The 27,985-nt window shown below is 42.9% G+C and overlaps 1 protein-coding gene across 2 annotated transcripts; it reads left to right on the plus strand.

Annotated features, from left to right (window-relative positions):
• Positions 1 to 868: 868 nt before the first annotated feature.
• STAT1 (signal transducer and activator of transcription 1) lies at positions 869 to 27,679 on the plus strand. 2 transcript variants are annotated; one of them, XM_032995209.2, is made up of 24 exons: positions 869 to 936; positions 3,664 to 3,800; positions 4,423 to 4,567; positions 5,806 to 5,904; positions 7,774 to 7,869; positions 8,600 to 8,678; positions 9,821 to 9,912; positions 10,518 to 10,669; positions 10,941 to 11,099; positions 12,460 to 12,552; positions 13,029 to 13,088; positions 13,929 to 13,958; positions 14,047 to 14,140; positions 15,046 to 15,087; positions 15,585 to 15,668; positions 16,188 to 16,286; positions 16,785 to 16,920; positions 18,747 to 18,802; positions 19,919 to 20,013; positions 22,258 to 22,397; positions 23,711 to 23,896; positions 24,522 to 24,597; positions 25,065 to 25,167; positions 25,731 to 27,679. In XM_032995209.2, exons 2-24 carry the CDS (start codon positions 3,673 to 3,675, stop codon positions 25,752 to 25,754), a joined length of 2,268 nt encoding a protein of 755 aa, XP_032851100.1. In that variant the 5' UTR covers positions 869 to 936; positions 3,664 to 3,672; the 3' UTR covers positions 25,755 to 27,679. The 2 variants fall into 2 exon arrangements, with proteins under 2 accessions (XP_032851100.1, XP_042664492.1); XM_042808558.1 differs by lacking the exon at positions 869 to 936 and adding an exon at positions 1,595 to 1,696.
• Positions 27,680 to 27,985: the final 306 nt, after the last annotated feature.

Here is a 27,985-nt window from a genome sequence, read left to right on the forward strand (position 1 = left end):
CGACATTTATATCCACTACTCCGTAGCATTTCATACCACAGACTTGACAAAACAGACCTTCTATTTACTTGTTTCTTCCATGAAGTAAGAATTGTCCCCTCCATCTGAGGGGGGGGGTTACAAAGGATGCCAAAAAGGATCCAAGCATCATGGAGACCGGCACCAAAGCCTGAACTTTCAATTGTCTGGTCCTTATTGACACTTCATACATGAGACAAGAACAAACAAACTCAGGGGTGTCCAAGTAGCAGTAACAGTGTCCTAGCAAATAAGACAATTGCAAGAAAGGTGACACGAAGGAAAAGGAAACCTCTTTATGAAAAATTAACCCCGGGAAGAAAATTCTAAACTGACAAAATTCTAGGAATAATCAACTTGGGCATCTGCAGTTTATAATCATTCTTAAAGTTTTGGTAACTTGGCTGGAAAACTGGGCTACAGTTTGTAAATTAACAATGACAACTGCGTTTGTACAGTCCTTTATTGCACTCGGATGTCTTCCTTCCACCCATGCAACGCGGCCAGCTGAAATAACAGCCACCCTCACGGGCTTCAATGCCCCAGCTATCACTTTCCAAGGCCAGCCCGCCACCGCTCTTTTACCAACAGGAGCTGAAAAGCGGGCGGGTTTCTTACTGCAAAGGGAAGAAAGCGACCGCTTCCCCTCGCTCCCAGTTCTGAACCGCTCTCAACCCCGATAAATCGTGGCGATGAGGAAAACAAGCCGGTGGTGGCGGGGGGGCGGCGAGCGGGTTTGAGTTTCGCTTTCGCCTTCCCCTCAGCCGGCCCTTTCTGGGTCCCCACCGCCTTTCCCAGAAGTCACGTGGTGCGGCCGTTCCCCGCTCACCACTGCGCCCCCCCCCCCCCCCCGCCGCGCCTGCGCACTGTGCCCGGCAGCCGTGTCTCGCCTCAGGCTCCCGCAGCCGTTCCCGAGAGGTGAGGCCCCCCCCCCCCCCCCCCCGTCTTCTGCCGCCGGGGGGTGGAAATCTGCACGGCGGGGCGGGCACTGCGCCTGGGGGGAGAATAAGGCGGCGGGGTGAAGGCCCGGGGTAACTAAACTCAATCGCTTCCCGCTGGCTAGCCAGCCGTTCCCGGCTGGAGATCGCCTGCTGGGCTTTACGCCTCCGTATTGTTCCTCCTGGGACAACGGGAGCCCCCTTCCTCACGGTCTTCCCTCTTGACAGGGCCACCCGACCGCATCGCCTACCCCGCGCGTCGCTTTTACCTCCTCCACAAATCTTATTTATCAAACGCCTTTTGGCTCCTTCACCACAGCTGCCCGTGCACCCACGCGCCCCAGGCTCCTCGCCCTGACCCGCTCCCCGCGCCGCTCGGGAGCGCCAAAAATAGAGGCCCTATCACCCTATCTCCGCCTCGCCTGCTACCGCCCGCAACGCCGCGGGACAGCCTTTTCCACGCGGGTGCGGTGCGCTTCTGCCCGCAACCCCCGGGCGGCTCCCCGGGGCCAGCCCTGCCGCGCCGGGACCCGGCCGGGACCCTCAGCCATGGCTTGGGTGGGGGCAGTGGGTGGCGGTAGGCGGGGCAGCCGGGCGCCGATGCGGGCGCCCATTGGCCGAGGCGGCAGGGGGGGCTGGGCTCTGATTGGTCCCGCCGCCCCGGCCGCTCGCTCCGCCGCTCTGGGGGTATTTCTGGACGCGCGCGCACGGGCAGCGGGGAGCGCACCGTCGTCCCACCGGTAAGTGCGGGCAGCGCGAGCTAACGGCGGGCGGGGGCGGGGGGGCGGCAACGGTCGCCAACAGCCGCGGCGAGGAGCGGGCCGGGCTGCTCGCCCGGCGCGGGGTGGGGGGATAAGGGAAGCGCTGTCCGCCGCCCTTTGCTCCCGGGCTGCCGTGGCGTGGTTCGGCGGCGATCCCACGGGAAAGGACGGAACGGGTCGGGAGCGACGGGGTGGGTAGAGCGCAGCCAGGCAGCAGGCCGAGCTTGGCCGTGGAAGAACCCCTCAGGCGCAGCCGGCACCGCGGCGCACTGACCCGCCCCGCTGCTGATAAAGTCCCTTTTCTCCAGAGGCGCACAGGGACTGCGGTCCTACTGCCCTTACCCAGGGGAAGGCAGAACAGCAAAATAGGGTTCCCAGCGTACGCCAGCTCGCTTGTCAGTTTGTCACTGGCAGGCTGAGCCCTGTATCCCAGTGTTGGTCTCTAACGCCTTTTCCACAAAAGGTGCTGACTTCCCACTTTCTCAGCGTTTCCCTGCTTGCACATCCCCAAGGACTGCACTTGCTGTGTTATAATATTGTGCTGTAACCAGCTCTTTTGGATGGTTCTCTGCCACTGCTCCCAAGTCCTGTCCCAGTCTTGTTGTTTTAAAACACAGGAAGATTGGAGTACCTCTTCATTTAAGCACTAGGGGGGAAAAAAAAAAAAAAAAAACACCAAAAAAAAAAAAAACCCAAACAAAAAAACAAGACTACATGCATTTAGACAAATTCTTCCAGCTTTCCTCACCACTGTGTAACTGTTTGCCTTACAGTATACTCAAATAACATGTTACCTGTAATCCGAATCCCACACACGTGAAAATTTCCAAAGATCTCACTTCAAATCTAATAGCATTTTTAACTCTCATTCACTTATCACGTAGAGTATATGCCACTCGGCAGCTGAAGGAGCTGGCATACAAACATTGATGGGGATTTGGCAGGAATCCATGTATAAGACAGTCCTTTACCCCAGCGCTGCCCTGTTCCTTGGATAGGTCCTATGACAATTTTTTAAAAGTTGCAGGTGTAAGTGGACTTGCATCTCACCACCTGTGTTCTCAGCCTGGACTGTTCCTTGAATATCTCTTTACATGCCATTTCCTCTACAAGACACTAACCTGCAGCCCTGTGAGGAGATGGTAACTGGTCTGCAGCCAGAGACCATACATCAGAACACACCGCCACTCTGTCATAGAGCTGTTTCTGTACAGCATGGCTTCTTGGTCATATTAGCTCATTTTAAATTACCTATGTCTGCTGTAGAGATTACTTAATTTAGCCTGAAAATTTGATCATGTAAACTAAAGCATATAGTAGAAAAACACAGCTGTCCAATACTTCTCCATTTAAAGTTCTAGTTCATTTTCAGAGCAGGTAAGCGCAGACACAAATAGCACCTGAAGATAGGCCCCTAGAAGTTTCTTTGATTTTCTACTCACACTTTTTACACCTTGTGATGGGGAGTAGATCCGTACCAGTAAAAGGTGAAGCTCCACATACAGGATCTCGATCCTGCACAGTACAGGTATCAAACACACAAGTCCTCATTCCTGTACCTCTACTAAGCAAGAGAGCAGTAAGACTACCAGTACACCATGTGCTGTGAAAAGGGGTTCAACAGAAAAAAAAAATTGCAAGTTTTCATAGAGAAGGATGATAGAGCGTTGAGTTATTTTTCATGGAATAGCACACTATCTTCATCTGCAATATCATTTTTTTTTTTTTTTAATTAAAACAAGACAGAAGTTGTATTCCGCTTTAATTATTAGCTTTCTAAAATTGTTAGAGCTGAAAATAAAATGTTTTGTTTGCTGGAAACACTTTTCCTTCCTACTCATCCAGTTTTGCCACTGTTCATGAAAAGTTGTATGAGTTACTTTTTACCCATACAGTCCGAATACTACTTAAACATTTACACTGATTTTTTTTTTTTTTTTCCCCAGCTCTTCAGGATGACCCAGTGGTATCAGCTACAGCAACTTGATTCCAAGTTTTTGGAACAAGTTCACCAGCTTTATGATGACAGCTTTCCTATGGAAATCAGGCAGTACCTGGCACAGTGGCTGGAGAACCAGGATTGGTAAGCACAGAAATTGGCCTTCAGGCTGTGTGATAAGCAGCGTTCTCATGCACACAGTTACAGGCGGCAGAAGAATCCTGGAGAAGCAAGCTTCTAGTGAACTTTTGCTGTTAGCACTCTTCAGTAGCTGTGCAGGTGGTACAGCCTGTGTTCCTGTCCCTCTTCAGGGCTTTCTAGAGGGGACCTAGAGTAACAGGTGTACCGTCTCATATTTCCCTGGGTTGGTCTGTAACAAAAAGCAGCTGTTTTAAGACTGCTTCGTTACTACCTTGGCAGCTCAGTCTCTCACTGTTCACAGACTTGGAACTTCTGCCAAGATTTCTGTGGAGTGTCTTCTTTTAGAAGAGAGCTACAGCATGCACATGCTTCTTGATGTGCATGGCACAGGTAAATGAAATTGCACAGAACGTGGCAAGAATAATACAGATAAAAACATTTGTGCATCAAGGAAAATAAAGTCAAAAGTTGAGAGAATTAAACTGGCTTATGTTTGAAGGTAATTCTTACTGCTTGCTTATGCTACAACCGGAGCTGGGGATTGAAAATAATGTACTCTTGTATGCATTTCTTGAATGCTGTACTAAAAGTGTATTTAACACAAGCATGCCTTAAATTATTCTAGGGAACATGCAGCCAACAACGTATCTTTTGCTACGGTGTTATTCCATGACCTGCTGTCACAGCTTGATGATCAATTTAGTAGATTCTTGATAGAAAACAACTTTTTGCTGCAACACAACATAAGGAAAAGCAAACGTAATCTTCAGGTACGCCTTGGGTATATGACTATACATTTGCTTGAATTGCTTCAATAGTGCAATTGGATGCCTCTAAGCAAACTACCCTGACGTGAGGGATTTTCTCAGGGAATGTGTGAGAATCCTAATTTAAAAGGCAGAATTCAAGTGTTACTCCATTTTTGTATTAATTTGCTACAGTTAGAAAGTTACAGTTTCATTACCAGTACTGTTAATGGTTTCTGAGAGCTCTAGGGAAAAGAAAGCTGTAGTTTGTAAGGTATTTACTATATGTATTTGGAGCACTTACTGTAATGTAGTTTCACTTACCCCACCCCTTCCCCAGCCAGTTTCCTCAGTATGCTAATAAGCTTCTGATACAGAAGAAACACAGAGGTAGAAATCCTTCCTGTGTAACTGCAGAACTACAGTTAGTGGCAAAGGGCTTGTCATTAGACAGCACTTCTGTCCATTGTGTTGTACCGATGGAGAAAAGGGCTAAAGCAGTTGGTAGTGAGTGGCAGTGCAGAGCATACCCTTAGTGGGCTTAGTTACTTTTCATTAGTCAGTCTTCCCCTCCTCCCTGTAGGGCTCTAGGCCAGAGGATCTTCCAGTCTCCTCCTCCACAGCCTATTTCCCACACACCTAGCTTCTCCCCACCACAAGTCAGTGACTAGGGGACTGTTTTCTGAGGAGAGGAGAACATGACCAGGCTCTCCTTACCCGATGGTATCTGTAGATCAGCAATGGCCAAGAAGGCTGGTACAGCTCAGCAACCCCCCAGGGCAGCACCGTCCTGGGCAGAGCCTTTGTATGCATGTAAAGTGATAAGGTTGAATTTGCACCCGGCCTTGACTGTGTGTTCATAAATAGCAGCTAACATCTCCGTTATGTCACTGAGCAAGAGCTGTACCTGTCAAACTAGAACAACTGCCCTTCAAAACCAGCAGCTATACTGGTGTGGGAGGATGGCTCTGAGAAAAGATAAGGTCTCTCTAGGACTGTAGGGAAGTATCTCACTTCCAGTAATGTCCCTGACCCTTTCCCTTTGTTTTGTGCCAAGTCCCAACTCTTCTTAACTAATGAACTAAATTAGAAACTCATTTGTGGAGATGGTTGCAGCTGTCATACTCCCTGTAGTCGTGGAGCATGCTATGACCCATGTGTGCCCTGAGGCTCACAGTCACCCACTAATCTTGCCAATTGGTTTACTGAAGGACAAGAAATTGTGGGTATTAACTTTAACAGCAGACTGTCTCCAATGCCAGGATAACTTCCAGGAAGACCCAATACACATGGCAATGATCATCTACAACTGTCTGAAAGAAGAGAGGAAAATACTCAACAGTGCCCAGCTGTCAAATCAGGTAACAGTCTCAAAATGTCTACTGCAGTTGTATCTACCCTTTCCTATTATTTGGGACAGAGAGAGTAGAAGACTGAAAGAAGAAACAGGCTGCCCTCTCTCAGTCCAGCAGTATGTTTCTTAAAGGCAGAAAAGCGAACACGGATATGTACCAGCTGGATGGTGTGGCTTGTTCGTGCCGTATGAAGCGTTTGGAGGGAAAATGGCCAGAAAGTAATTTTTACTTCTTAAGCACTTCTGTAGTATAGCCTGATGTGCTCATCAGATTTTATTACAATTTAATAATTAGTGCTTGCCCTATTTCTCCACCAGGATTTTAGCGTTTTCCTTCTGCATTTTACTCCTGAATTTACTCTGTATTAAGCAGCTGAGCCTTGGTGCTTCTCTGGACTGCCTCTCAGGGAAAACAATGCACCATTCTCCTCCTCAGTTTTCTCCAAGTACTTATTTCTATTATTGTTTTTTAAATTAAGCCCATTTATTTCCTCTGAACGATAGGTAAAACCATATTCTTATCTATCTTCATTTGTTCTCTGACTTTTCATCTTTTTGTTTTTTCCTTTGCAAGGAGGACTCTTTTGCAATAAAAAAAAAAATTCTGCAGTTGGGAAAGGCATGCAAGCAATATAGCTAGATGTAATCCATTTATGTAGTAATAAAGTGATGACTGACCAAGCACGCTAAATTCTGATATGAAAATACTTCCCTTTAGGGCAAGTTTTTGAATGTGTGTTAGTAGAGTGGGAAGAACACTCAGCCATAGGCTTTCAACAAGGGGCCTAATGCAACTGTGTCCAAACCACCTCCTCTAAAAATGTGACTCTGACAGAGCCCTTGAAGCTGCAGCACAGATGTTCAGTTTCTGTTCTGGCACATAACAAAGCACTCATAACTGCCTTTCCAGCACGTGATATATTTGGGTCACCAAAAGGGGAAATAAGTCCTCCTGTACTTACTAGGACAGAATAGGACCTACCTCTGCTTTCTGGTAAATGTTCTCATTTCCCAAAGCTGAGAAGATAAAATGCAGAGCAAGCATGATTATAAGCATCATAAAAAACAAATGAGAATCCCAAATACTAGAGTATGTCCAGAATGCCTCAATAGTCTGACTTAAATCTGTGGGGGGTGACCTTTGACACTGTATCAAAATTAATACTTTAGATGACCGTAGCTTAAGTTGAAGCATTAATCAGAGCAACAATGCATACCGGCCTGTCCCGCATCGGAAGAGCAACAAGTTTCTAACGCCAATTGTACTGTTAATGTGTGGAATGAAAAATCCTGTCTTTCAGATTACTGCATCTCTCCCCGAGTGATGTCATGCAGTAAACTCCCTGAACAGTATTGAGGTCAGCTTTCAAAGAAACTGTACAGAGATCTAAAACAAGCTGAATGTCCTGTAGGAAAGAAATTGCATGCCAGGTTGCCCTGTTTACCTGTACACAGACCTGTCTTGTTCTTGCTCTTAGCCCATTTCTCCCTATATCCTATATAGATGAATCTAACACTTGATGTAAATGTAATCCAGTCTTCAGGATTGTTGTTGTTTTCTTGAAATACATTTAGAAGATACATGCTAAGCAAACAAAATAATGGAGTTGTGCAGAGAGAGAGCAGATGTTTATAGCTTTATATTGCTATGATGAAAAGAATGCAGCATTACCACACAACAGGTATTTTTAATCCTCCCTTGTTTCTTGCAAATTCACCTGATCTCAGTTTTGTATTATAAAACCTTAGTATGATTTATCAGAATAAGCCATGCTTCATCAGGCTGTTTGTCAACAAAAGCCGCTAACTAATTTTAAAAGTATCTGCTGTCATGGGTCACTCTGACTTCTGTTGTTGTTCTGTTTCTCTCCCTCAGATGGAAGTGGGGAACGTGCAGAACACTGTGACTGGGATGCTGGACAAACAGAAGGAGCTTGATGTGAAAGTTAAGGCCGTAAAAAACAGTGTTATAGTAAGTATAGTGTAACTATTTAAAGTGGTGTTTGTTGATTCACACATATAGAAAAGCTTTCAAGTATATAAGACTTCCTAAAATGACAAATAAAAATAAGGTAATGGTTTAGTTTTCAGCTCTATCACCAGTGACTGTTTGAAAATAGAAAGTAATTATCTGTCAACAGTGCCATAATACAGATTGGGGTTTGACTGGTTTAGCAAGACAAAATTTCCTGTGCTTAAATTTTAGCAACAAAACCATATTACCCATCTGAAATACTATCAGCTGAGGAAAAACTTTTAAGAAATCATAAACTGACCGTCTTATTGTTAACTAGAAGATAGATTTTCACTTACCATATATATGTTTATTGTCTTAACAAGTACTGTCATGACAGAAGGCTTTTCTCCAAGCAAAACAATCTTCCAGATTCTTTGGTATAAAATACTGTATGCTGTTCCAAGTTTTTTTTCACTGTAACCTAAGTTCTCCTAAATTCTATGAACTTATATGGCTAGACAATGAAGGATTTTCCATACTTTATCACATTTTAGTTAGCTGAGAAGAGGGAAGGAGGCTGAATAGAAGGCAAGTTTAGGGATATTTCCTGTTAGGGAGTTCCAGGAAAAGACATTGCTGTAAAACTGAACTTCATCTCTGTAAATGCCAGGCAGTTCCTTATCAGAAATCTTGCATTACACGAAAGTTTTGAACAACTGCAGCCACTTTAATTTGTGCTTTATAGGATGTGGAGCAAGACATCAAGACATTAGAGGATATGCAAGATGAATATGACTTTAAATGTAAAACCTTGCAGAGTAGAGGTGAGTAATTTATCAAGGACATACCTGAATTTAATTCATGAGAGTAAACTGCTGTGTTATGTCAGGAAACTAAACCTAACAATACGCAGCCAAACCCTAACAATATGCAGCCAAACTTACTGATAACGTACCTCCTTTATTAATTTTGCTTTATGTTGAAACCTAAATTCCCAAAAACGCATTCTTTGCATCTGTCTGTTCTTACAAGAGCCTCTTTGTTAACACTGCATTTCTTTGTCCTTTGCATCCCTTTGCTACTAGAAAAAGCAAACCCTAGAGACTGTGACTGTTCAGCCATACATCTAAGTAGTTAATCCTAAGCTTCTCTTTGGCATCTTGTATTTCACAGATGCCTTCCCTGCTTCAAATTTTGCAGGCCCTTGCATACTGAGGGAAGCACATGCAGCTGTAGTCCCCACTGGCTTCATTGTATTATAGATCTGTCTCTTTTTGACTACTATGTTCTAGAAAAGGCTTCAGTTTCCAACACAAATTGGCAGTTGACTGTCTCTCAGAAAAGGGACCTGTTCAGAAGATACTAAGGTGACCACTGAGCCACAATCTTGCTCTTTGTACTCGGGGGCAGGTAGTGCTTCTGTGAGGCAGATGGGAACCTCTAACTTACTGTCAAGTAGGAAGCAGAGGTAATAGCTAGGGCACCTCTGTAGGATCTGCCAGCATGGGCTACCCTCAGGAGGCTGTAAGCATCCTCCCTTGAACTAAGTTAACTTCTGTTGCTATGTTAAGTAATATGAAGGATTCACGTCTGAAGTCAGCATGAGAACAAATTGCTCTGTATCTATCTACACAATATAATCATTATTTGATATCAGGTTCTTGCTCTAAAAAGCAAGCAAACTCCCCATCTCAATTACTTCACTGGGACAGTGGCTTTTCCTTATATTAATCCTTTAAGTGTAGATTCTGTCCTTTCAGAAGGGGGAAAGGAAGATTTAAAAAAAAAAAATAAGAGGCAGTAAATATTTCCTCCCTTAAGCTTTAAATGTATACTTCATTTGACATTAGCCAGGCAGGTCCCCTCCTCCCCAGTGTTTCCCCCACTCATAATTCCCTGTTCTCACAAGGGCATGACTTTTTGCATTCCTTCAGCCCCATCTTCACAATTTGGACTTATTTTACAGAGCATGAGTCCAATGGTGTGTCGCAGGAAGAATATAAGAAAGAACAGATGAATCTCCAGAAGATGTTCTTATCCCTTGACCTCAAGAGAAAGGTAGCACTCTAGTTTTCTTTCAGAGGGCAACAGCATTTCATTTTCATTGGGTTGGCATAAACGATATAAAAGAAAACTTTACTACTACTACCAGCTGAACTAAGATTTTGTTCTTTCCATCCTGACTGAGAATCTAGAATCTCTGTTAAGCAATTATATTTCTCTTCTAGAAACCTTTATCAAACTCTGTCAGGTAAAGCTAGAAGAACAGTGAGAAGGAAAAGTATCTTATCAATAGTCATGTTCTTGAGGGAAAACTGATTTAAAATTTTACAGCTATATTAAATGTGCTCACTCTCACTGCAGTGCTCAACTCTACAACAAGCAGTGGGTGATCCCTGATACACACTTGAGACATACATGGATGTGAGACACTGGCTCTTCAGAATTTAGCAGTACTGAATATGCATTGTTTCTCCACTTAATCTAGCAAATACTCCAACTAAAAAGAAGCAAGTGTTTTAGAAAATATCCTCTGTTGACAGAAACTATTACTTTGAGGTCCTTGCAAAGTTTTTCAAAACAGATAGCAATAGCTAAAACAGTACCTAGCTTTCCTGTGTCAAGTATTTTTAATAAACAGGGTAATTTAATATTCTGTGTAGGAAGTGGTGAACAAGATAGTACAGCTACTGAACACCACAGAGCACACACAGAGTGCTCTTATTAACGAGGAACTCGTGGAGTGGAAACACAGGCAGCAGACCGCATGTATCGGTGGCCCACCCAACGCCTGTCTTGATCAGCTGCAGAACTGGTAAGTCTCTAGTCAAGGACTGCATTGGACAGGAACTTGGAGTGTTGTGAAGGAACACCAGATCTATGAAATATACTGATTAGATATATTAAACATTTTATTTCTGTCACAGCATAACTACATTTCATTGATTTTATAACCTCACCACATTTCCAATGAGCAAGAAGTGTTCTCTGTGCACTGCCTAGTCCTTAGGGTCAGTCACCTGGCTGGTGTCTCAGCATTATTACCATGCAAAAGCATTCTAAAAGTAATGACTGTGTAATTGTAGGTTCACCATTGTTGCTGAAAGTCTACAGCAAGTTCGTCAGCAGCTCAAAAAGCTTGAGGAACTGGAACAGAAGTTTACCTACGATTCTGATCCCATCACAAAAAATAAACAAGTTCTGCAGGATCGAACATACAGTCTTTTCAAACAACTCATCCAGAGGTAACAGACAAGAATGGTCTTTTTGTGTTTGCTTGAATCAATGGATGGAGAACACCTATCCTTCTGTTCCCTCAATATTTCCTGCATGTTAACTTTGCATTTTCTGAGGTTTTCCTAAGTTTGTCATAAACATTAAACTAAATGACCAGTTTTGGGATTTACCCTACTTAGGGTAGTTTCCACAGGTTTAGTAAGCCCATGGAAAGGATTTGTGATCAGTCATCTTTTAAGTTAGCAGGAGGTATGCTACAATATGCATTGATTACAGAGTCAAATTCCTAGTCTGTTAGTCCATTTCTTGCTTTAAGCTTCAGCCCTGCAATTTTCAAGTAAAGGGAGGCAAGAAACCATCTACACCAAGCTATGCCCAAGATAAATACACACCAGGTTCTCCAACCCTTCATCTCCAGATGAATCCTCCTTATCTCCAGCACAGGGAGGCCAGCCACATTGCTATACCAGCTCTATGATGCAAGCTACTGTAGCTGGTAATTGCCCCACATAAGATCAGAGTCCTATTCTGTAAACCTACAGTAGACAAGAATTCCTGCTGCAGAAGACTTGAAACTAGCAGATAAGAGCAGGGGCTTAGATGCAGTAGCTAACAGCTTGTTATGGGGGGCTATAACCCGGGTTTCCAGAGTCCCATTCAGATGCTTTGACCACTAATATTCCACTGGGAAGTACAGGTACTGCTTTTCAATAAAGCAATGGCAATGAGAAAGAGCTGTAGAAGTCCAGCTGCTGTAGTTATTTTGCCTGTGAGTACAGTGGAAGGAAAAATCTGCATGCTGCTTAGATCTTGTTAATTGTAAAAATACATCAGAACTTACGTCAGCACATAAGAACATAGCACAGCGTTACACAAAAGGTGCCCAAGACAACAACAGTTTGGGATGCATGAGAACAGGTTAACCTCAGGTGTTTGCTAGCCCTCATCAAATCCCCAGATAGCTTATCCAGCTCTTGGGCATATGTTGTTACATAGCACTGTCACCATAAGAATTTAGCAAGCTCTGGAAATAGCAAATTAAGCAACAGTCCTTGCTTGGATTATGCTAGTTACATCACAGTGTTTACATGCTGTTTGACTTCAGGGAAGTTTGAGGAAGCACTCTCCCTCCTCAAACCATCAACGTATTATAAAAAAGCCAACCATTATGAAATCACTTTATACTTGCAATATTTCTAGCTCTGTTGATACAAGTGAAAGAAACCCACACACAGACCTCTATAGATTGAAACTGAATTAATAAAGTGTATAGTACTACTGGTAAGTGACCATTCTTCTAATGTAGTTTCTTATTCCTTAAAGACAACATTGATAAATTGAAGTGCCTTTCATCTGTTCTTTCCATAGCTCCTTTGTGGTAGAGAGGCAGCCTTGCATGCCAACGCATCCTCAGAGACCATTAGTTCTGAAGACAGGAGTACAGTTTACTGTGAAGCTGAGGTATGTTTTCCCCTTCCCCCTTGTTTTGTGGTAAGCCTTTCACAGCATTGGCTTCCTTCAGCTGAGAGGGTTGCCTGGGTTCTAAGATCAGGAAGAGGAAGGTGCCATGTGGCAAGGGGATATCTTCTAGCAAAGTTTAACTTGCATTTAGCTTTTACCCTTTACCAGAAGTGCAAAGTATTGAGGGTATAACACACACAATGAAACAGCAGAACAGACACCTGCAGACCACTTTGTCGTGAAGAAAAACCGCTCATTTGCCCATCTAGTTAAATCAGGACCTGGGATCAGTGTCTATAGACCTTGCTAATTTATCCTGTCACTGCAAATATGGTATCTTGTGTGGAACAAGCTTGGAGCCTGTGTGGGGCCCCAAGTTTAAATATGCAGCTTAAATATATCTGTGATAAGCAGTGAGATAGAAGAGAATCTGTCTTTTGCAACTGTAATAATTTTAAAAAAAATTCTCTTTCCAGATTGCTGGTGAAATTGCAGGAATTGAACTACAACTTGAAAGTAAAGGTTTTATTTGATAAGTACGTTGCATTTTTCTCATCCCTGTGTACATTAATAGTAAGCAGTTGCTGTGTTCAGATAACCAAAGGGCAGTCATATTTTAAACCTTGAGTTGGCCAGGAGCAGGCTGGTTCTTCATAGCAGCAGGTACAGCCTCCCTTTTTTCTTACCCATGCCCATGTTCTCAAGCTCTCTCTGCCATCAGACACGTCACAAAGTACAGAAGGCCTGAGCACTTGCTTTAAGGGCAGAAAAGCATAACAGGCTCTCCGAGATAACAATGGTGGCTGTAAGGTCATGAAAGGGGGCTGTGCTTTTAAAAAGGGAAGTGGGTTTGTCCTCACATTCAAGGCTATAAGTGGCAGTCTGTTCACTTGAAACAGCTCTGGGGTCCAGAAACTTGCTAGGAATGGGGGAAAGGAAAATAAATTATTCGGTGGATATGGGAGCTGAGGTTTTGAGAAGTACAGAAGATGTAATGCAACTGAGTAGTAGGAAAACTGATTCAAGTGATACAGCAATTTATTCAACAAATTGTAGGCTCTGAAAACAGATTTAGAATGAGAGTACTATGTAACTTTTTTTATTATCTCCTCAGAGCAAGAGTTAAAACCTATGTAGTAAAATAAAAGAATTTCTAATGAAGCTCCCATAGCAAAATTTAAAAAGATAGCCTGAGTAGCGCAGTATTTATTTTGACTGCTTGATCTAGTTGCCTCTTCACTTGCACAAAAGATTTCATGGAAGTATTTTACCAGTTCTGTCAGCTACTTTAAGAAACACCCACATTTTCTCTGTCTGTGGCAGAACCTTTAAAATATTTTTATTTTGTCATTTTTGTCCTTTTTTTTTTTTGACAGAGATGTAAGCGAGAAGAACTCAGTGAAAGGGTACGTGGCATTACAATTTGGTATATTAATATTGGGTTCTTTCAATGAATTTGAGACACTTAATTATTTTCTGTCTCTCTTGATGAAGGTTCAGGAAATTTAATATTTTGGGAACAAACACAAAAGTAATGAACATGGAAGAATCTACTAATGGAAGTCTAGCAGCAGAATTCAGACACTTGGTAGGGGATTTTTTTTTTTTCTTCTATTGACACATCCATTGTGTGGATAGATGGTGTGATAGGAATGAGACAAATTGCTTTTATTATTGAAGTCATTGTTTATTTTTGTATAAGAGTAACTTATACATACCTCATATTTCTTTGTTTTTCCCTTTTTGAAATCTTTGGCCTGTTTCAGTTGAAATGCTGTTGCTTTCGTCACTGAAATAGGGCCAGAAAGGCAAGCGAGTATGTGCTGCCATACAGCTTAGGTTGAAATGATTTCTTTGGAGGAAAATGAAAAAGCTGCCTAGAAGTGCTGTTTTGGGCCTTCCAGAGGAAGGCCCGTAGGTAGGAAAGCTTGGAGTAGTTTGAAAAGCTTTGAAACTGGAAGAGGAAAATTGTCTAGGAGAAGGCAGCTACAAGAAAGTCAGTGCCTTCCACAGCCTATTGTGGAAGACTACAACGTATATCAGATAAATCAGATTGGTTCCACCATTACAATAGGAAAGGAAAACTGCAAGTCCCAAACCAGTGAACATGGAAATCTCCCTTCCTCCCTTCATTGTCCAGAACAGACACTGTCTGGAGTTTGTCCAGTTGGGAGGGGTACTTTGATAAACCAATATTTAATCTGATCCTGATTTCACACTGCTGCTGTTCTTACAAGGCCTCTTATTTAAAGGTATTATGTCATAAGGGTGTGATATCTGTTTTAATGGTTTCTGAGTATAAATGAAAAGTAGTAATTGGCTACCTATAGTTTAATCCTTTGGCTTCCACAGCTTCGAACCAAATAGGAACAGACACTAGTGCAGCAAGTTTGCATACAGTTGAGCAACTAGAGCATACAAGCATTTGCATCCCTTACCACTTTCATTTGTGGCTGAGGTAAATGAGTAACAGGGGTTTTTGTTCATTTACAGCAATTGAAAGAACAGAAAAATGCAGGAAGCAGAACAAATGAGGTAAGCAGCACTAACCTTTTTCATAAAGCTTTTGCATAACACTAAAAAGGCATTCAGGCATTTAAGACAGTGCTCTGCTCAGTGCCATAATGAAAAGCACAGAAATCAACAGGAAAGGAGTCCAGCATTTTCTAGGAGGTGATTCATGTAGACAGTGTCTACAAATGAGAACTACTGCCAGAATAGTATTTCTCTGGACTCTCCCTCACGGGCATGTAGCTTTAACAGGACTTTCTGGCAAGGACAGATTTTTCTGGGGCTTCAGGGTAGGAGCCAAAAAAAAAAAAAAAAAAGTACCTAGAAAATACCTATTCCAGCAGGCAGTTTTAGGAAGTTAGCATTGTCACTTGACCTTGAGGTTCAGAGCAAGTAACCTTGGGCAGAAAAAGTTTTTTTTCCTCCCATGATAAATCCCTCACCTTCCCCTGCCAAGCAATTTTCAGTTCCCTGAAGGTTTTTGTTTTTTTAGTTACTACTTTGGGTTTTTTTCTTTAAAGGGTCCTCTTATTGTAACAGAAGAACTTCACTCTCTGAGTTTTGAGACACAGCTGTGCCAGCCTGGCTTGGTAATAGACCTAGAGGTACGTCTTAGATAAAAGAGAGATGGACTTAAATTTCTATATGTCACTCATGCTGAGAATCTAAGCTTTAACTTGGATATCACACACTTTCAGTTATTTTAAAACTATACAAATGACACTTCATACCATCTCTGTATATACACATATAGCGAGAATGCTATCGCATCTCTGGAGAAATAAGTAGATGTGCTTTTTAAGATATCTGATAACCAACCCTGCGTTTTAAGACCATTAGGTATCAGTTTCCATTTATTTCAGAAGCAGTATGCCATTAACTCTGTTAGTATCAGTGCTGTCATAACTGATGCTAACTGGAAGTCTTTCAGACAAAAGTCATCTGAGTCTTTCTAGTACTTCCATCATACTGACACCATCTCCTCTACATACAAACTTCAAGTGGAAGAGTTAAGACCATGCAAGCAGGGAATTACAATGGAAGTGTGTTTGTGGGCAATCTAGAGGAAGACTGCAGCAGGGATACATGGTAGTCTGACATGTTTCCTTTTGTATCCCTTTCAGACCACTTCCCTTCCCATTGTTGTGATCTCAAACGTGAGCCAGCTTCCAAGTGGATGGGCTTCTATCTTATGGTTCAACATGCTGTCTACTGATCCCAAGGTATTTGCAAAAAAAAAATATTATCAGAAATACTATGTGTAATTTTCAAGCATTGTCTGTATACAAGTGGCTGCTGCATTTTTATTATGTAGATGACTCACAATGGCTTTCAGGTATAGAGCAAGAGGCACAGTGACTTCCCTATCCTAAACAGGGCAATGTTTGAAACCCACATAAGGACGGTAGATATTGTATTCATTATATACAGTACACAGTGAGAAGCCAAATAAACGTTCAGGAATTCAAATACAGTGCACTTGAGTAATCCAGGAATTCTCCCCACTGGGAGAAGACATGTCCAAAGCAGAATCCCAGAGATCGCTTTTCCTGGTAAAGAGCGCCTGTCAGAACAGCAGCCTGCTTTTGTAGAGTTGTCTCAAGCTGACATCCATTATTATATCTGCATTTTGTTTTGGCAGTACACTTTTGCAAATTTAAATGGTATTCCAGAAATTAATGTTTCTTAACTATAGATTGTATTTTTCTCTTCCATTCTAGAACTTGTCCTTCTTTCTGAATCCACCTTACGCAAAGTGGTCTAAACTTTCGGAAGTTCTGAGTTGGCAGTTTTCTTCTGTAACAAAGAGAGGACTTAATGCAGATCAGCTGAGCATGCTGGGAGAGAAGCTACTTGGTATGATCCGATTCCACTACAGATGGCCTGTTTGAATTGAAGCTAATTCTACATCTTTTCTGCCATCTATTTTAAGTTTTAATTTCATCTCACGCTTTTTCCCCTCAAAGTATCACTGTATAGCAATGAACTGTTTTCCAGTTTTCAATACAGTAGTTTGTAAATGAAGGGTCAGGTCATGAAAAAAAATCTGCAGTTATAACTTTAGAATTCTTTGCATTAGGGCAGTGCAGACTGGGACACTTTCTGCCTTTTAAAGAGCTACTGAAGTAATGCACATATTTAGTCAATATTTGAGGTAGCTGTTTCTTGGCATTTTTTTTGTTCTGTTTTTAAATCCCTCTCCACTAATTTTAACTTCATGCATGCCCCCAGCTACGGTGGAGGATTTACCCTTATCTGCATAAAACAGTTGCAATATCCAAATGCAAACACTATGAAACTATTAAAGGATATCACATTGAACATCTCCCAGATGAGAGTCCTTAGTAAAACCCTAATCAGCCATGAGTTTTGTTTCCAAACTGCTTGTCAATTTGCCTGATAGGCAGGGCACTTGACACTGCCACTGAGTTTGCATAGTAGACTCTAGATAAAAATACTGTTGATTCAGTATATTCCACTAACCTTAAGTTTCAGGAAGCATTTATATTTAAAGAGATTTGAAATTAGTGGGTCTAGGCAGTAAGTACAGGATTCTAATCTCTTAATCCCTTCCTCTGATTTCCCCAAAACAAAATCTGACAAAAAGCTTACTGATGTAATAGATTACTTTTCAGAATTCTGCAAGAGTAATTTTTTTAGTTTAATTAACCATCATGAAGACAAAGTGACCACTGATATACAGTCAATTTGCATTTCAGAATTTCACAGATTTTGTCAAGCTTTGGTAACAGTAGGGATGTTACTTAAATCTTATCTTTACAGCTGAAAGTATTTCACTACTGAAAAAAATCCAAGTAGTTGAACACCATATATTCAGGGTTCCTCACTGCAAGGGGACACAGAATCTAACAGGGTGCCAGGATACAACTCACCTGATGTTTGTGCGATGTGAAAGTTGACCGAATCTTGGTCTCTAACAGTAGCAGCATCAGAAACAAGCTCCCTAGCTCTATTTTTAGAGACATGAGAGGGGGAAAGAAGCATATCTGACTTCATTGAAATCCATAGCATGATCTATAATGGAAAGACTTTGGCTCTGAATACAGTCAGGGTCTGCAGAGCTCTAGCTATTGAGTCACAGCATAAGATTTTCTTTGTGGCTTGGATGTGATTATGAAACACAGTTGACAAAAACAAGGCAGTGGGGAAATGATTGCAACAGGAATGAGACAAGTCTGTGATGGGGCAGACCTGGAAGTCAAGAGTTTCTGGCCTACAGGTCACCAGAATTAACATAGGAAAGTGCTTTATCTCAGAAAGCTATTGTAGGGTCTGCTGAGCTCCTACAGAAAAGCCGATGGGTTGCAGCTTTCTCTTGTTTTGCTGGAGACATGCAAGATTTCAGTCTCCTTCCTGGAAGCATTTTGAAACTGGCAAGTGTTAGTTGTAGCACAGCATGGGAAACATCAAAATGAATTGGTTCCCATTACACAAGGTCTGTTTAAATACCTTTAGTCATTCTGATGCAGTGAACTTTAGAAGGGAGCTTTGCAAGTTCTCCCTGTACTAGCCATGAAAATACTGTAGCCTTCCATTTCCTTTCTCAGTCCAGCACCTCAGAGCTGTAAATAAACACTCAGAACTTGGTGCTGTGAGTACTTTCCTTTCAGCCTTACCAAGTAACTTGTGGAACCTGACTGAAGTTCATTTATTCTGTTCAGGGCCAACAAGCGGAGGATCTCATGATGGCCTTATTCCTTGGACAAGATTCTGCAAGGTATGAACACAGTCTCAAAATTGAGAGGAAGACAGAGCGTTGTCTTGGTTGTTTTTTTTTTTTTTTGTTGGTTGTTTTTTTTCCCAGGGTGCTTTGTTTTTCAGTAGTGTACCCTAATTATTCCAGAGCTAACATGGTTGTGGGAGGTTTTGGTGGTGAGGTTCAAGTAGCGGCAGCAAGAGTAAAAAGGGCTTGTAGTAGCAAAGAGAGAAGATTTAGAGATTGCTTTTGAGCCATGTAAACTGTGTAGAAAAACACATCTTTCAAACACAGCATCTTCATTATCGTTAATGCAGTTGCTATTAACAAAGCAGTTTTCCATTTTATCTATAACAGAAAATGCCAAAAAACCCAGCAAGATGGGTGATTCTCCTCTGTCATAATCAAGGACATTTCCCAGATCGAGGGCAACTGGCTTAGGGTGAGGATTAGCACAGGGCAGCCAGGATGGTCAGCATGATGGCAGAAAGCCACATCATGAGATTTCATAACCCTGCCTGCAGCAAGACAGGACAGCTTTTCACATTTTCTTTGGCTTTAGACCCTAAACTAGTATCGATAAGCAGGACATGAAAGCAGGCAGGAGCGGACTCCAAGGGAAGAGCAAAGCTCTGGTGCCATATAAGCACTCAAGTTCATTAATATGGGTGTCTCATGAGGAACTGAAATCTGAGTCTGAACAGGAAGTATCTCTGAACTGTTCTGCTAGCCAGCCTGGTTGAAAGCCCCATGGGATGGTTTGGGTGTCCAAGAGCTCCAGTAAGGACAGGCCTTTGCTCTGCTCTTGGACAAGCGTCCCTGCATGAGATGTGACAGATCACATCGTTTTGGGGACTGTAGGCTCAGGCAGGCATTTCTCCCACATTTCCCTTGCCTTAATATTCAGCACATGCCTCATTCCCGATAGTTTCTGTCCTTTTGGCATAGAGAAACCGAAAGAAAAAAAAGTCATAAGAGAATATAGGGAGGGTGGGAAAGAAGAAGGGAGAAAAATGTAAGAACAGGCAGATGCTGTCAAGATTGAGAGCTTGCTTCCTCTCTGCTTAACAAAATTCACATTTCATTATTCCTGTTTTTCCCCCTCCTACTGTTGCCTTTCCATATTCTGAATTTCAGGAAAATATAAACGATAAGCATTTTCCCTTTTGGCTGTGGATTGAGGGAATCTTGGAGCTTATCAAGAAACACCTCCTGTGTCTCTGGAACGATGGGTAAGAGCTAAGTGAAGTTAACAAAGACATAGTCATTGCCTCAGACCTCTCATCTAGGCTAGCAGTTGCATCCTCAGGTTGTGAGGTTATTTGTGCAGATACTTTGGATCCAATAAAGTAGAACTTGCAACCAGAAAAAACTGACTGTGGCAAATGAATTCTAGTTGTGAGGAAGCTTCTAATGAGGCAGCTGCTTAAAGTGAAAGTGTCAGATGTCCAAGCTGTCTCATTTGTCACAAAGCAGAGCTTTGATTATTAGATAATTTTTTTGCCTCTGTTCCCACTGTAAGTAGGTTCTTTCCACACCCTAGAACAGAGCTGCTTTTATGTTTGACAGGGCAGACTGAAGTACAACAAATAAAGTTATAAAGTGATCACCTATCTTACAAAAAAACCCACCAAAAACCTACCCACAAGCAAACATTATTGTGAGCCTCCTGTAGGTGGCAGCCAGGCTCAGAACTTCTGTATCTGCAGTATGAGTCCAGAAAGTTGTCTTCACTGATTTTTAGAGTATTATTAAGTAGTACGACTCTGCGAGATGGCAAACCAGACCTATTTGCCCTTAAATACTGGTTTAGTAAACTTCTGATTATAGTATTGCCGATTTAATTGCTGCTAGAAACAGGTTTAGCCAAGGTCACAATTCTGCATTTTAGGTTTAGCCACACTATGCGACGCTGACAGTAGCTCACTCACAGTTGGACCACTGTAGTATCCCACAAGTTTGCGGGATCTACAACAGCAGGATTGCTCTGTCTTGCTACATTTGGCAGCAGGTTTCAAATTATTACCCCCAGCTCCAGATGAGTTCTGTCAAAGCCCTTTATAACACAAGCCTTATTTCACTGCCTAAAACCTACATGTTTCTTAGTTAAATGGAGTCCAGTGCAGTGGAAACTTTTACCACCACTACTGAAGCAGAGCTGCAGTTCTGTCGTCTTTGGTGCCCACCTCAACATGGCGATGTGCCTACGAGTTTGGGCTTGCATGGGACTTTGATAGCCTTGGACAGCATTACTCACTGCTCTCACTTAGGAGGGCAATCCCCTGTTTACGGCTTCACAGAAGGAAGAGGTGCAAGTTAAGTCCTGAATATAATGAAAACCAGATATTTGATACTATTAGTTTTGCTTCTCTCAGCAGGATTTGTTGGGTAGTCACAGTTCTTTGTTTCTTAGAAAAGCAAAAAGGGAAACTGAAGGGAAAACTCTTGCCAACTGCAAAGATACCTGAGTGGGAAAGAGACAAATCTATAGTAATCATTAAGATAGAGACTCGCCTTATATACAAAATAATGAACACTTGCCACCCTTCATACCTGAGGGATGGGAAAGCAAGAGATCTCTGTTATACATAGGACATTTACTACTAAACACATTTGTTACCTAAAATATGCCATTTAAAAAGCAAACAAGAACAACAAAACCCCAGAGCCCCATAGAACAGGACAGTTCACAGCATCTGAAATGATAAGCAAAATCATAGTTATTTAGTAGGTTTTGTGCAAAAAGCACTTTTCCTAATTTAACATACAGAAGGACAGTAGTACTCAAAACATCATTATCGCTGGAGTATTTTGAGGAATAAGAAGCAGTGTGAAAAAATTCTGACCTTTCTAAAAAAGCAGTTGGGGTTTGACCAGGGTTACACCCTAGTGCTGGCTTGTACAACTCCCTCCCCAGAACCTGTTCAGACCAATTCATTTCTTATAATTGCCACATTGACCTCCTACACAGCAACATTTGCTGGACATAGTGCATTTGGGGGCTTGAAGTCACACAAGCTTAACAGCTCATCTGGAATATGTGCACAAGGAATAAAACAAATCCCACACCTGTATGGTTGCAGTCTGGCAGCTAGCAAGCTTCATCAGCCAAAAGAGGAGAAACAACTGTTCCTTTTTATACTCTGGAAGTTAGAACTGCTAGCTGAGATCTGACCATGTTACACACATATAACTTATGCTTCCACAGCCCAGCTTTGACAGCAAAGGACAATCTCTTTTATTCCAAACTCAGAAAAACATTTGTATAATCCACCAGGCCAAAGGAAGAACGCTGAGGGAAGCTGTGGTGATTCATGACTTCCACAGAGCAGCTCCAGAACAGTTTTCCAGCTGTTCACAGGACACAGTACTTCACCTCTTAAGTGTCAAAAGCTTTTCAGTTTTCCTAGCTAGCCCAGCACAGCTTAGATTTTATGTTGAGGAGTAAACTGAACTTTTTCTTTCCAATATTACAGCTGCATCATGGGTTTCATCAGTAAAGAGAAAGAACGTGCTTTATTGAAGGACCAGAGTCCAGGAACATTTTTACTAAGATTCAGTGAAAGTAGCAGAGAAGGAGCAATCACGTTTACTTGGGTAGAAGGATCTCAAAATGGTAAGTCAATAACAGAGAACACCTTGTCCTCAGACTAGAAGCTTACGTCAGAACAAGAAGCCTTTATGCTCTTCTCTTTCACACAGAGAACCACTACCACACACCACCCTAGCAGCCCCCACCCTCGCAAGCAACAGGCCCCAAACAAATAGCAGACATACACCTTTACTTGCTGTAGCTCATCAGCCACACAGTGAGTTGTTTAACGTTTCAGCTAGGACTAGCAACACTTACCAGGTATTGTTTCTGGCCTGGACATTTGTTGAGGAGAAGCTGCCGAGGCTGTATCCCCTGCCTCCTTAAGTTCTCTGTTAGCAAGACACTTTTAGTACACGCACCTGCATCTTCCTCCAAACTCATATCACCTTCCACATCAGAGATTTCTTTCCCAGGAAAAGTTCAGTACAGCCACACATTCAGCCCCCTCTATTAGTGTTCTCTCATCCTACTTCACCTTGTGCACAACACCCCTTTCACAAACAGCTTTCTTTAACTTAAGGCCCAACACATTTGTTCCTTCCTTCCCCCACTCTCCCTAGGTAAACCCCACAGTCACTTACTTCCTCTTCCAAGCAACTCTCTTTCCCCTTTCCCAAAGAAGGGCTGATGAAAAGCTTGCTTCCTCAGTTAGCTGCACTACTGTCTCCCTCTCTTTCAGTGAAACCCAGAGACTTAAAAGCTGCAAAAAGATCTAATCTCCCCTCAATCAATCAGGGTTCTTCCCTTATACCACTTAAATAAACCCCACCTGCCACAGTAGTGCAGCTGTTGACATTTCACTTGGATGAGCCCAAGACCTACAACAGCTGGAAGAGAAACTGCTGAATGTACCTGAATGACTTCTTTCCCTTTGCTGCCTTCGTACCTGAGACATCCAAAAATTAAGAAGGGTGATAGTATTCGGAGCATTCAGGGAGGCTTTATCTGTCTCCGTGATTCATAAGAGCTCTAAGGGTTGTATTAGGTCAAACTTCCTAATACGCAGCAGAGTTTGAAGGACGTCATTTGGAAGCAGGCTGAAAAAGCAGCACAACTTAAATTGGTTAATGAAATGCTGCAGTTAATTGCCATGGACAGGTCACCCGTCGTTGTGAACACCAAACGCACCAAGACCCATGGCTATGTGCCATCCCCTCACGTGCCCGCCTACCCCGCAAAACATTGTGCTCCCTTTGACAGTCCGTTGGTGTCCTCCAGGTAAGCCTGTTGCTCAGGTGACCTCTGAATTTGTGAAAGTGGACACAGCTTGTCTGGGCAGTTTTAGAAAAAACTTTGCAACCGCCTTTAAGAGTCACTGCTTTTCTCATCTGCAGAGCCCCAGTTCCATTCGGTAGAACCCTACACCAAGAAGGAGCTCTCTGCTGTCACTTTCCCTGATATCATTCGCAACTACAAAGTGATGGCAGCTGAAAACATTCCTGAAAATCCACTGAGATTCTTGTACCCAGACATACCCAAAGACAATGCCTTTGGCAAATACTACTCCAGGCCTAAGGAGGGTGAGTGCTATAAATGGCTCCTAGAGTGCAAGTGTGGTGTTTGTTCTTGAGGCCCTTGGGCAGGGTGTAGTTTGTGTGGCACAGAAAGAAAGGGTAGCAGGCGGGCTGAACGTCCTGGCAGCCTGCCCCGTGCTCGAGCGCTGCTGGTGAGAACAGGCACCTAAGCTTTGGTGGGTTAAGAAGAGGTCTGTTTTTAAGGCAGCACGTGAGATCTAGTAGATCCAAACCTGAAAACAATTGTGTCTGGCCCTCTAATTCAGCTTTCATGGGAGCCTGTGAGATATTCCAGAGATGCGGGTTCCCACTAGCAGCTGGGACCGTGACTCATAGTTGACTATTACGCAGGACTCATCCTGGCTGCGTGGGCCTGGCAGGATGTGTTGATGCACCTACATCAAATTTTAGGGGAGGTTTTGTTCCCCATTTTCTATAGTGGAAAGGCAGAAAGGAAAATCTGACTAAAAAATGGAATAAATTAACCATAGTGCTGTAAAATGCATGAGAGAGACTTGCATATTATCTGGGTCATGGGCTTTATTTTTGTTACAATAAAAATGGCAATGTGAAGTAAAATTGCTAAAAAAAAACAAGCTTTTTTTTTTTTTTTTTTTCCCCCTCCATGAAGCACCAGAGCCTATGGATTTGGATGGTCCCAAGGGGAATGGCTACATCAAGACTGAGTTAATCTCTGTATCTGAAGTGTAAGTTTCTACAGAAATCCTAGGTTTCTAGTAACTGATAATAACTTTTTAGCTGTAGTTCATGTCTCTCCATAGTAGCTAAGGTGTAGGTGCCCCTGTCAAATCTTTCCTTTCTTCCTGTTTGAGGATCTGATCACACCACCTTTGTACAGTGCTGTGTTTGAACCACCATTTTTAGGTAGAAAGCCTAGAAACTTGGAGGTAGTTGTACTAGGAAATAATTTATTGAGAAGAAGGTTCTTAAAGACCTGTTGGACTTGTTTGATTAGAATGCAGATCACTGGGTAGTCCCAGTTTTCCTTTAAAGCCATGCTGGCTTTGCAGAGCACGGTGTATTGCTCACAGGCCAAGTCTTCTTCACAAGGGACCTCATTACTGGCCCTCCTGGGCTCAGAGCCAGACACGGTAGCCCAGCTGTGCCTCACTTCTTTGGTGAAGGCTTGTCCCTGCTCTTCTCTTTCTGTTAGCCACCCTTCCAGGCTCCAGTCTCCAGAAAATCTGCTCCCCATGTCTCCTGAAGAGTTCGATGAGGTGTCTTGGATGGTGAGCCCAGCAGAGATTGATACTGTGGTACGTGTCATAGCCCAGTCTTTTGTGGGAGGGTTGAGAAGGAACTTGCTTTTTTCCTTTTTTTCCCTTCAAACTTACATCAGACACTTAACACAAGTTAACGCTTCAGAACGTCTTTTGTCAAATGCGTAGGAAAAGCCGGGCACCCAGAGTTGCACAGGGATTGCTGTCAGTTGTTCTTCCCACTTGCTTGTGGGGAGAGGGGTGAACGGGAGAGGAAAAGCTTCCAGTGTGAATCTTGCAGGCAGAGGATGGAGTAACGCTGTAGTCTTTCCTGTGGGGTCAGGGTGGGGAGGGAAGCTGGAGCAGGTACGCGCCTTGGAAGGGTCACCCTTCCCCCACTGGCGAGGTACTGCCTGCTCCCAGAGCAGTGCTGTCCTTTCTGGGTACACTTCAGAAAAAAAAATCCAAATTAAAGCACGGCTTCACCCCCCACCCCCAGTAGTTTGATCCCAAAATGTGAATTTGGGGAAGACCCGCTTGTGCTCTGGTTAGCAAAGACTAGATAGAGTGTTAGGGCTTTACTTGGCTTGTTTCATTGACATTTGTTTTTCTTCTTGCAGATGTGTTCAGCATATTCAACTTAGAGGTTGAGCTTTTTACTGCATCATTAACACACCTGATTAGCTTATGCATCCTGCTCTGCAGTCAACGACTTGGTGACATGCTTCACTTCCATTCTTTGGTTTCTGAACCTGAAGGTCCAGCAGCAGTTTTTAACTAATGGGACTATACACAGCAGTCTGAGTAATTTCCTTACATGCACTTCTTTTGTTTGGAAGTTCTTTGTTAAAGAATTTCCAGTTAGCAAAATACCATGCCAGAGTGGAGGAAAGGAATGAGAGGTGCTCAGCAAGAGTGGTGGGAGAAACATGCATTGTTTGTTTAAGGGAATTAGTTAAATTTAATGTTTAAAACAGTTGGCTGTACATAGAATGCTTTAAAGGAAAGAGAGTTCTTTTGCAGAGGATCTGTTCAGAAAGCTTCCATCTGCTGTGTAACTACTTCTGAAAAACTTTCATAACTTTGAGTTTTCATCTGCATCACAGGAAGAAGAAAATACACTCTGTAAGTATATGTCACACTGCAGCCACGTGCTGCTGAAGTTTCTCCTGGTTTTATCTTTTCTAAGGGTATGGCATACTGAGAGAACGTAAGCCAGAAATGTTGCCTGCTTTTAATTTTTGCTTGTTTCTTAAGGCAAGGTCTTGGGCAGGATGGTTAGCACAATCTTTCTCAACTTAGGACTCCACCTTAAGGCTGCACTGGCACGTGCTGAGCTTGCAACTCAACACGTACCATCAAAACTGAGGCCTCTGCAGACTGCAGTCACGCTGTCTGGCAGCAGCATCAGACAAAACGAGACCTTGCTCTTAAGAAGAGTGCAAAAGGGGTTGGACTGAGTTTCTACTCACTGTGCTCCATCTACCAAGGTGAAGATCTGGTCACTTCTATCTTTTATAATAACACATGCCCCATTTAGGTTATAACAGGTGGAATGGAACCTAATTTTTTCATGCACTATGAACCAGGGCATTTATTTTATGTAACTGTTGCTTCAAATAGCTCGAAGACCCTACAGGCCTTGGCAGTTCAGTGGTTTTGCAATTACGGATAAGGCACAGCAAAGGGAAGAAGTTAAGTTTGTACTGAGCAAGGGCTGCAGGATGCGCAATCTTTAGCACTTAAAGGTTGAAGTTGTGCTTCCACCAGAGGAGGAAACCAGAGGTTTGTTTCTCAGCACGTTTGACGATCATGGCCAACTCGGCGTTCAGAGGCGAGCTTGGCTGAAGCAGCCGGTCTCGCACGCGAAGGGCGTGAGGTCTCCCGGGCTGCTAACGGGGACGCAGCTGAGCCGAGGGCGGGCAGAGCTCCCCTGCTCAGGTCCGCGGGGGGGCCCCGCTTGAGCAGAGGGGCTGGGCAGGACGGCCCGCGGCGCTGCCTCCAGCCTCAGCCCGGCCGGGACCCGCTGGCCCAGCCGCTGCCCCCGGGGCCCGGCAGGGCAGCAGCTGCCGCACGGAAAATAAATGACTGGTTCAATTTAGTGTGTTGTGCCCAGGAAGACTGTTGAGGCCCCCGCAACAGCCAGAGAGAGAGAAAGTTTAAAGGACCTAGAGCCCCAAACGTACGTATTTAAATGGCAAGCACTGCTAAAGTGACTTACTCTTGGTGCCCTGGGTTACTGAGGCTAACAGTGCTACCGAATATCACAACTGCTGACTTAATGCTTTTAGCTTAGAATAAGTAGCTGAATGTGTATATTGTAATACAAAAATCAAGTATTTTTCTTGAATGAGGTGTTCCTTGCACTCACATTCCATATGCAACAGTTAGAAAAAGAAATGTAATGAAAACAATTTTCTCCATCAGGGTGAAAGTTGCTTCTGAGATTTAAAGCAATGGCCTCATTCAGGGCTTTGTCTTTACATGGCAAATCGTTCTATAAGCAAATCTTTTTTTTTCCTGATGGAATAGGTTTTTTCCATTTAAAATAAATGGACCTGTCATTTGACACTTTTGTCTTCTCGTGTTTTGGCTACTTCTATTATAAAGATGATGTGTCTGCCAATAGTTTACTGTCTATCTCATTTTAAAGTTGTTTGTGCAACTAAACAGTTACAGCTCTGAAGTCTAAGGCAGTATGAATGCTTTTAATTCACTGCATTGGTGCAGGTCAGTCTGCATTACAGAGTTCTTAGAACGTGGCTGTTAGAATATTTTTTTTCTTATTGCTTGTATCACATCACTGATTTTTTTTCTTCCCCAACCAAACTTCAATAAACTCACCTTGAATTTCTAATTTTAGTTGATCCATAGG

The sequence above is a fragment of the Tyto alba genome, unplaced genomic scaffold, assembly GCF_018691265.1.
Source record: "Tyto alba isolate M040663 unplaced genomic scaffold, T.alba_DEE_v4.0 Super-Scaffold_7, whole genome shotgun sequence".
Lineage (NCBI taxonomy): Eukaryota > Metazoa > Chordata > Aves > Strigiformes > Tytonidae > Tyto > Tyto alba.

What these genes read in the sequence shown, in the direction of transcription:
- STAT1 (XM_032995209.2), top strand. Translation starts at nt 3,673, where the DNA reads ATGACCCAGTGGTATCAGCTACAGCAACTTGATTCCAAGTTTTTGGAA. An exon ending in TGGCTGGAGAACCAGGATTG is followed by an intron (nt 3,801 to 4,422) that starts GTAAGCACAGAA and finishes AAATTATTCTAG; the next exon opens with GGAACATGCAGCCAACAACG. An exon ending in GCTGGGAGAGAAGCTACTTG is followed by an intron (nt 16,921 to 18,746) that starts GTATGATCCGAT and finishes TATTCTGTTCAG; the next exon opens with GGCCAACAAGCGGAGGATCT.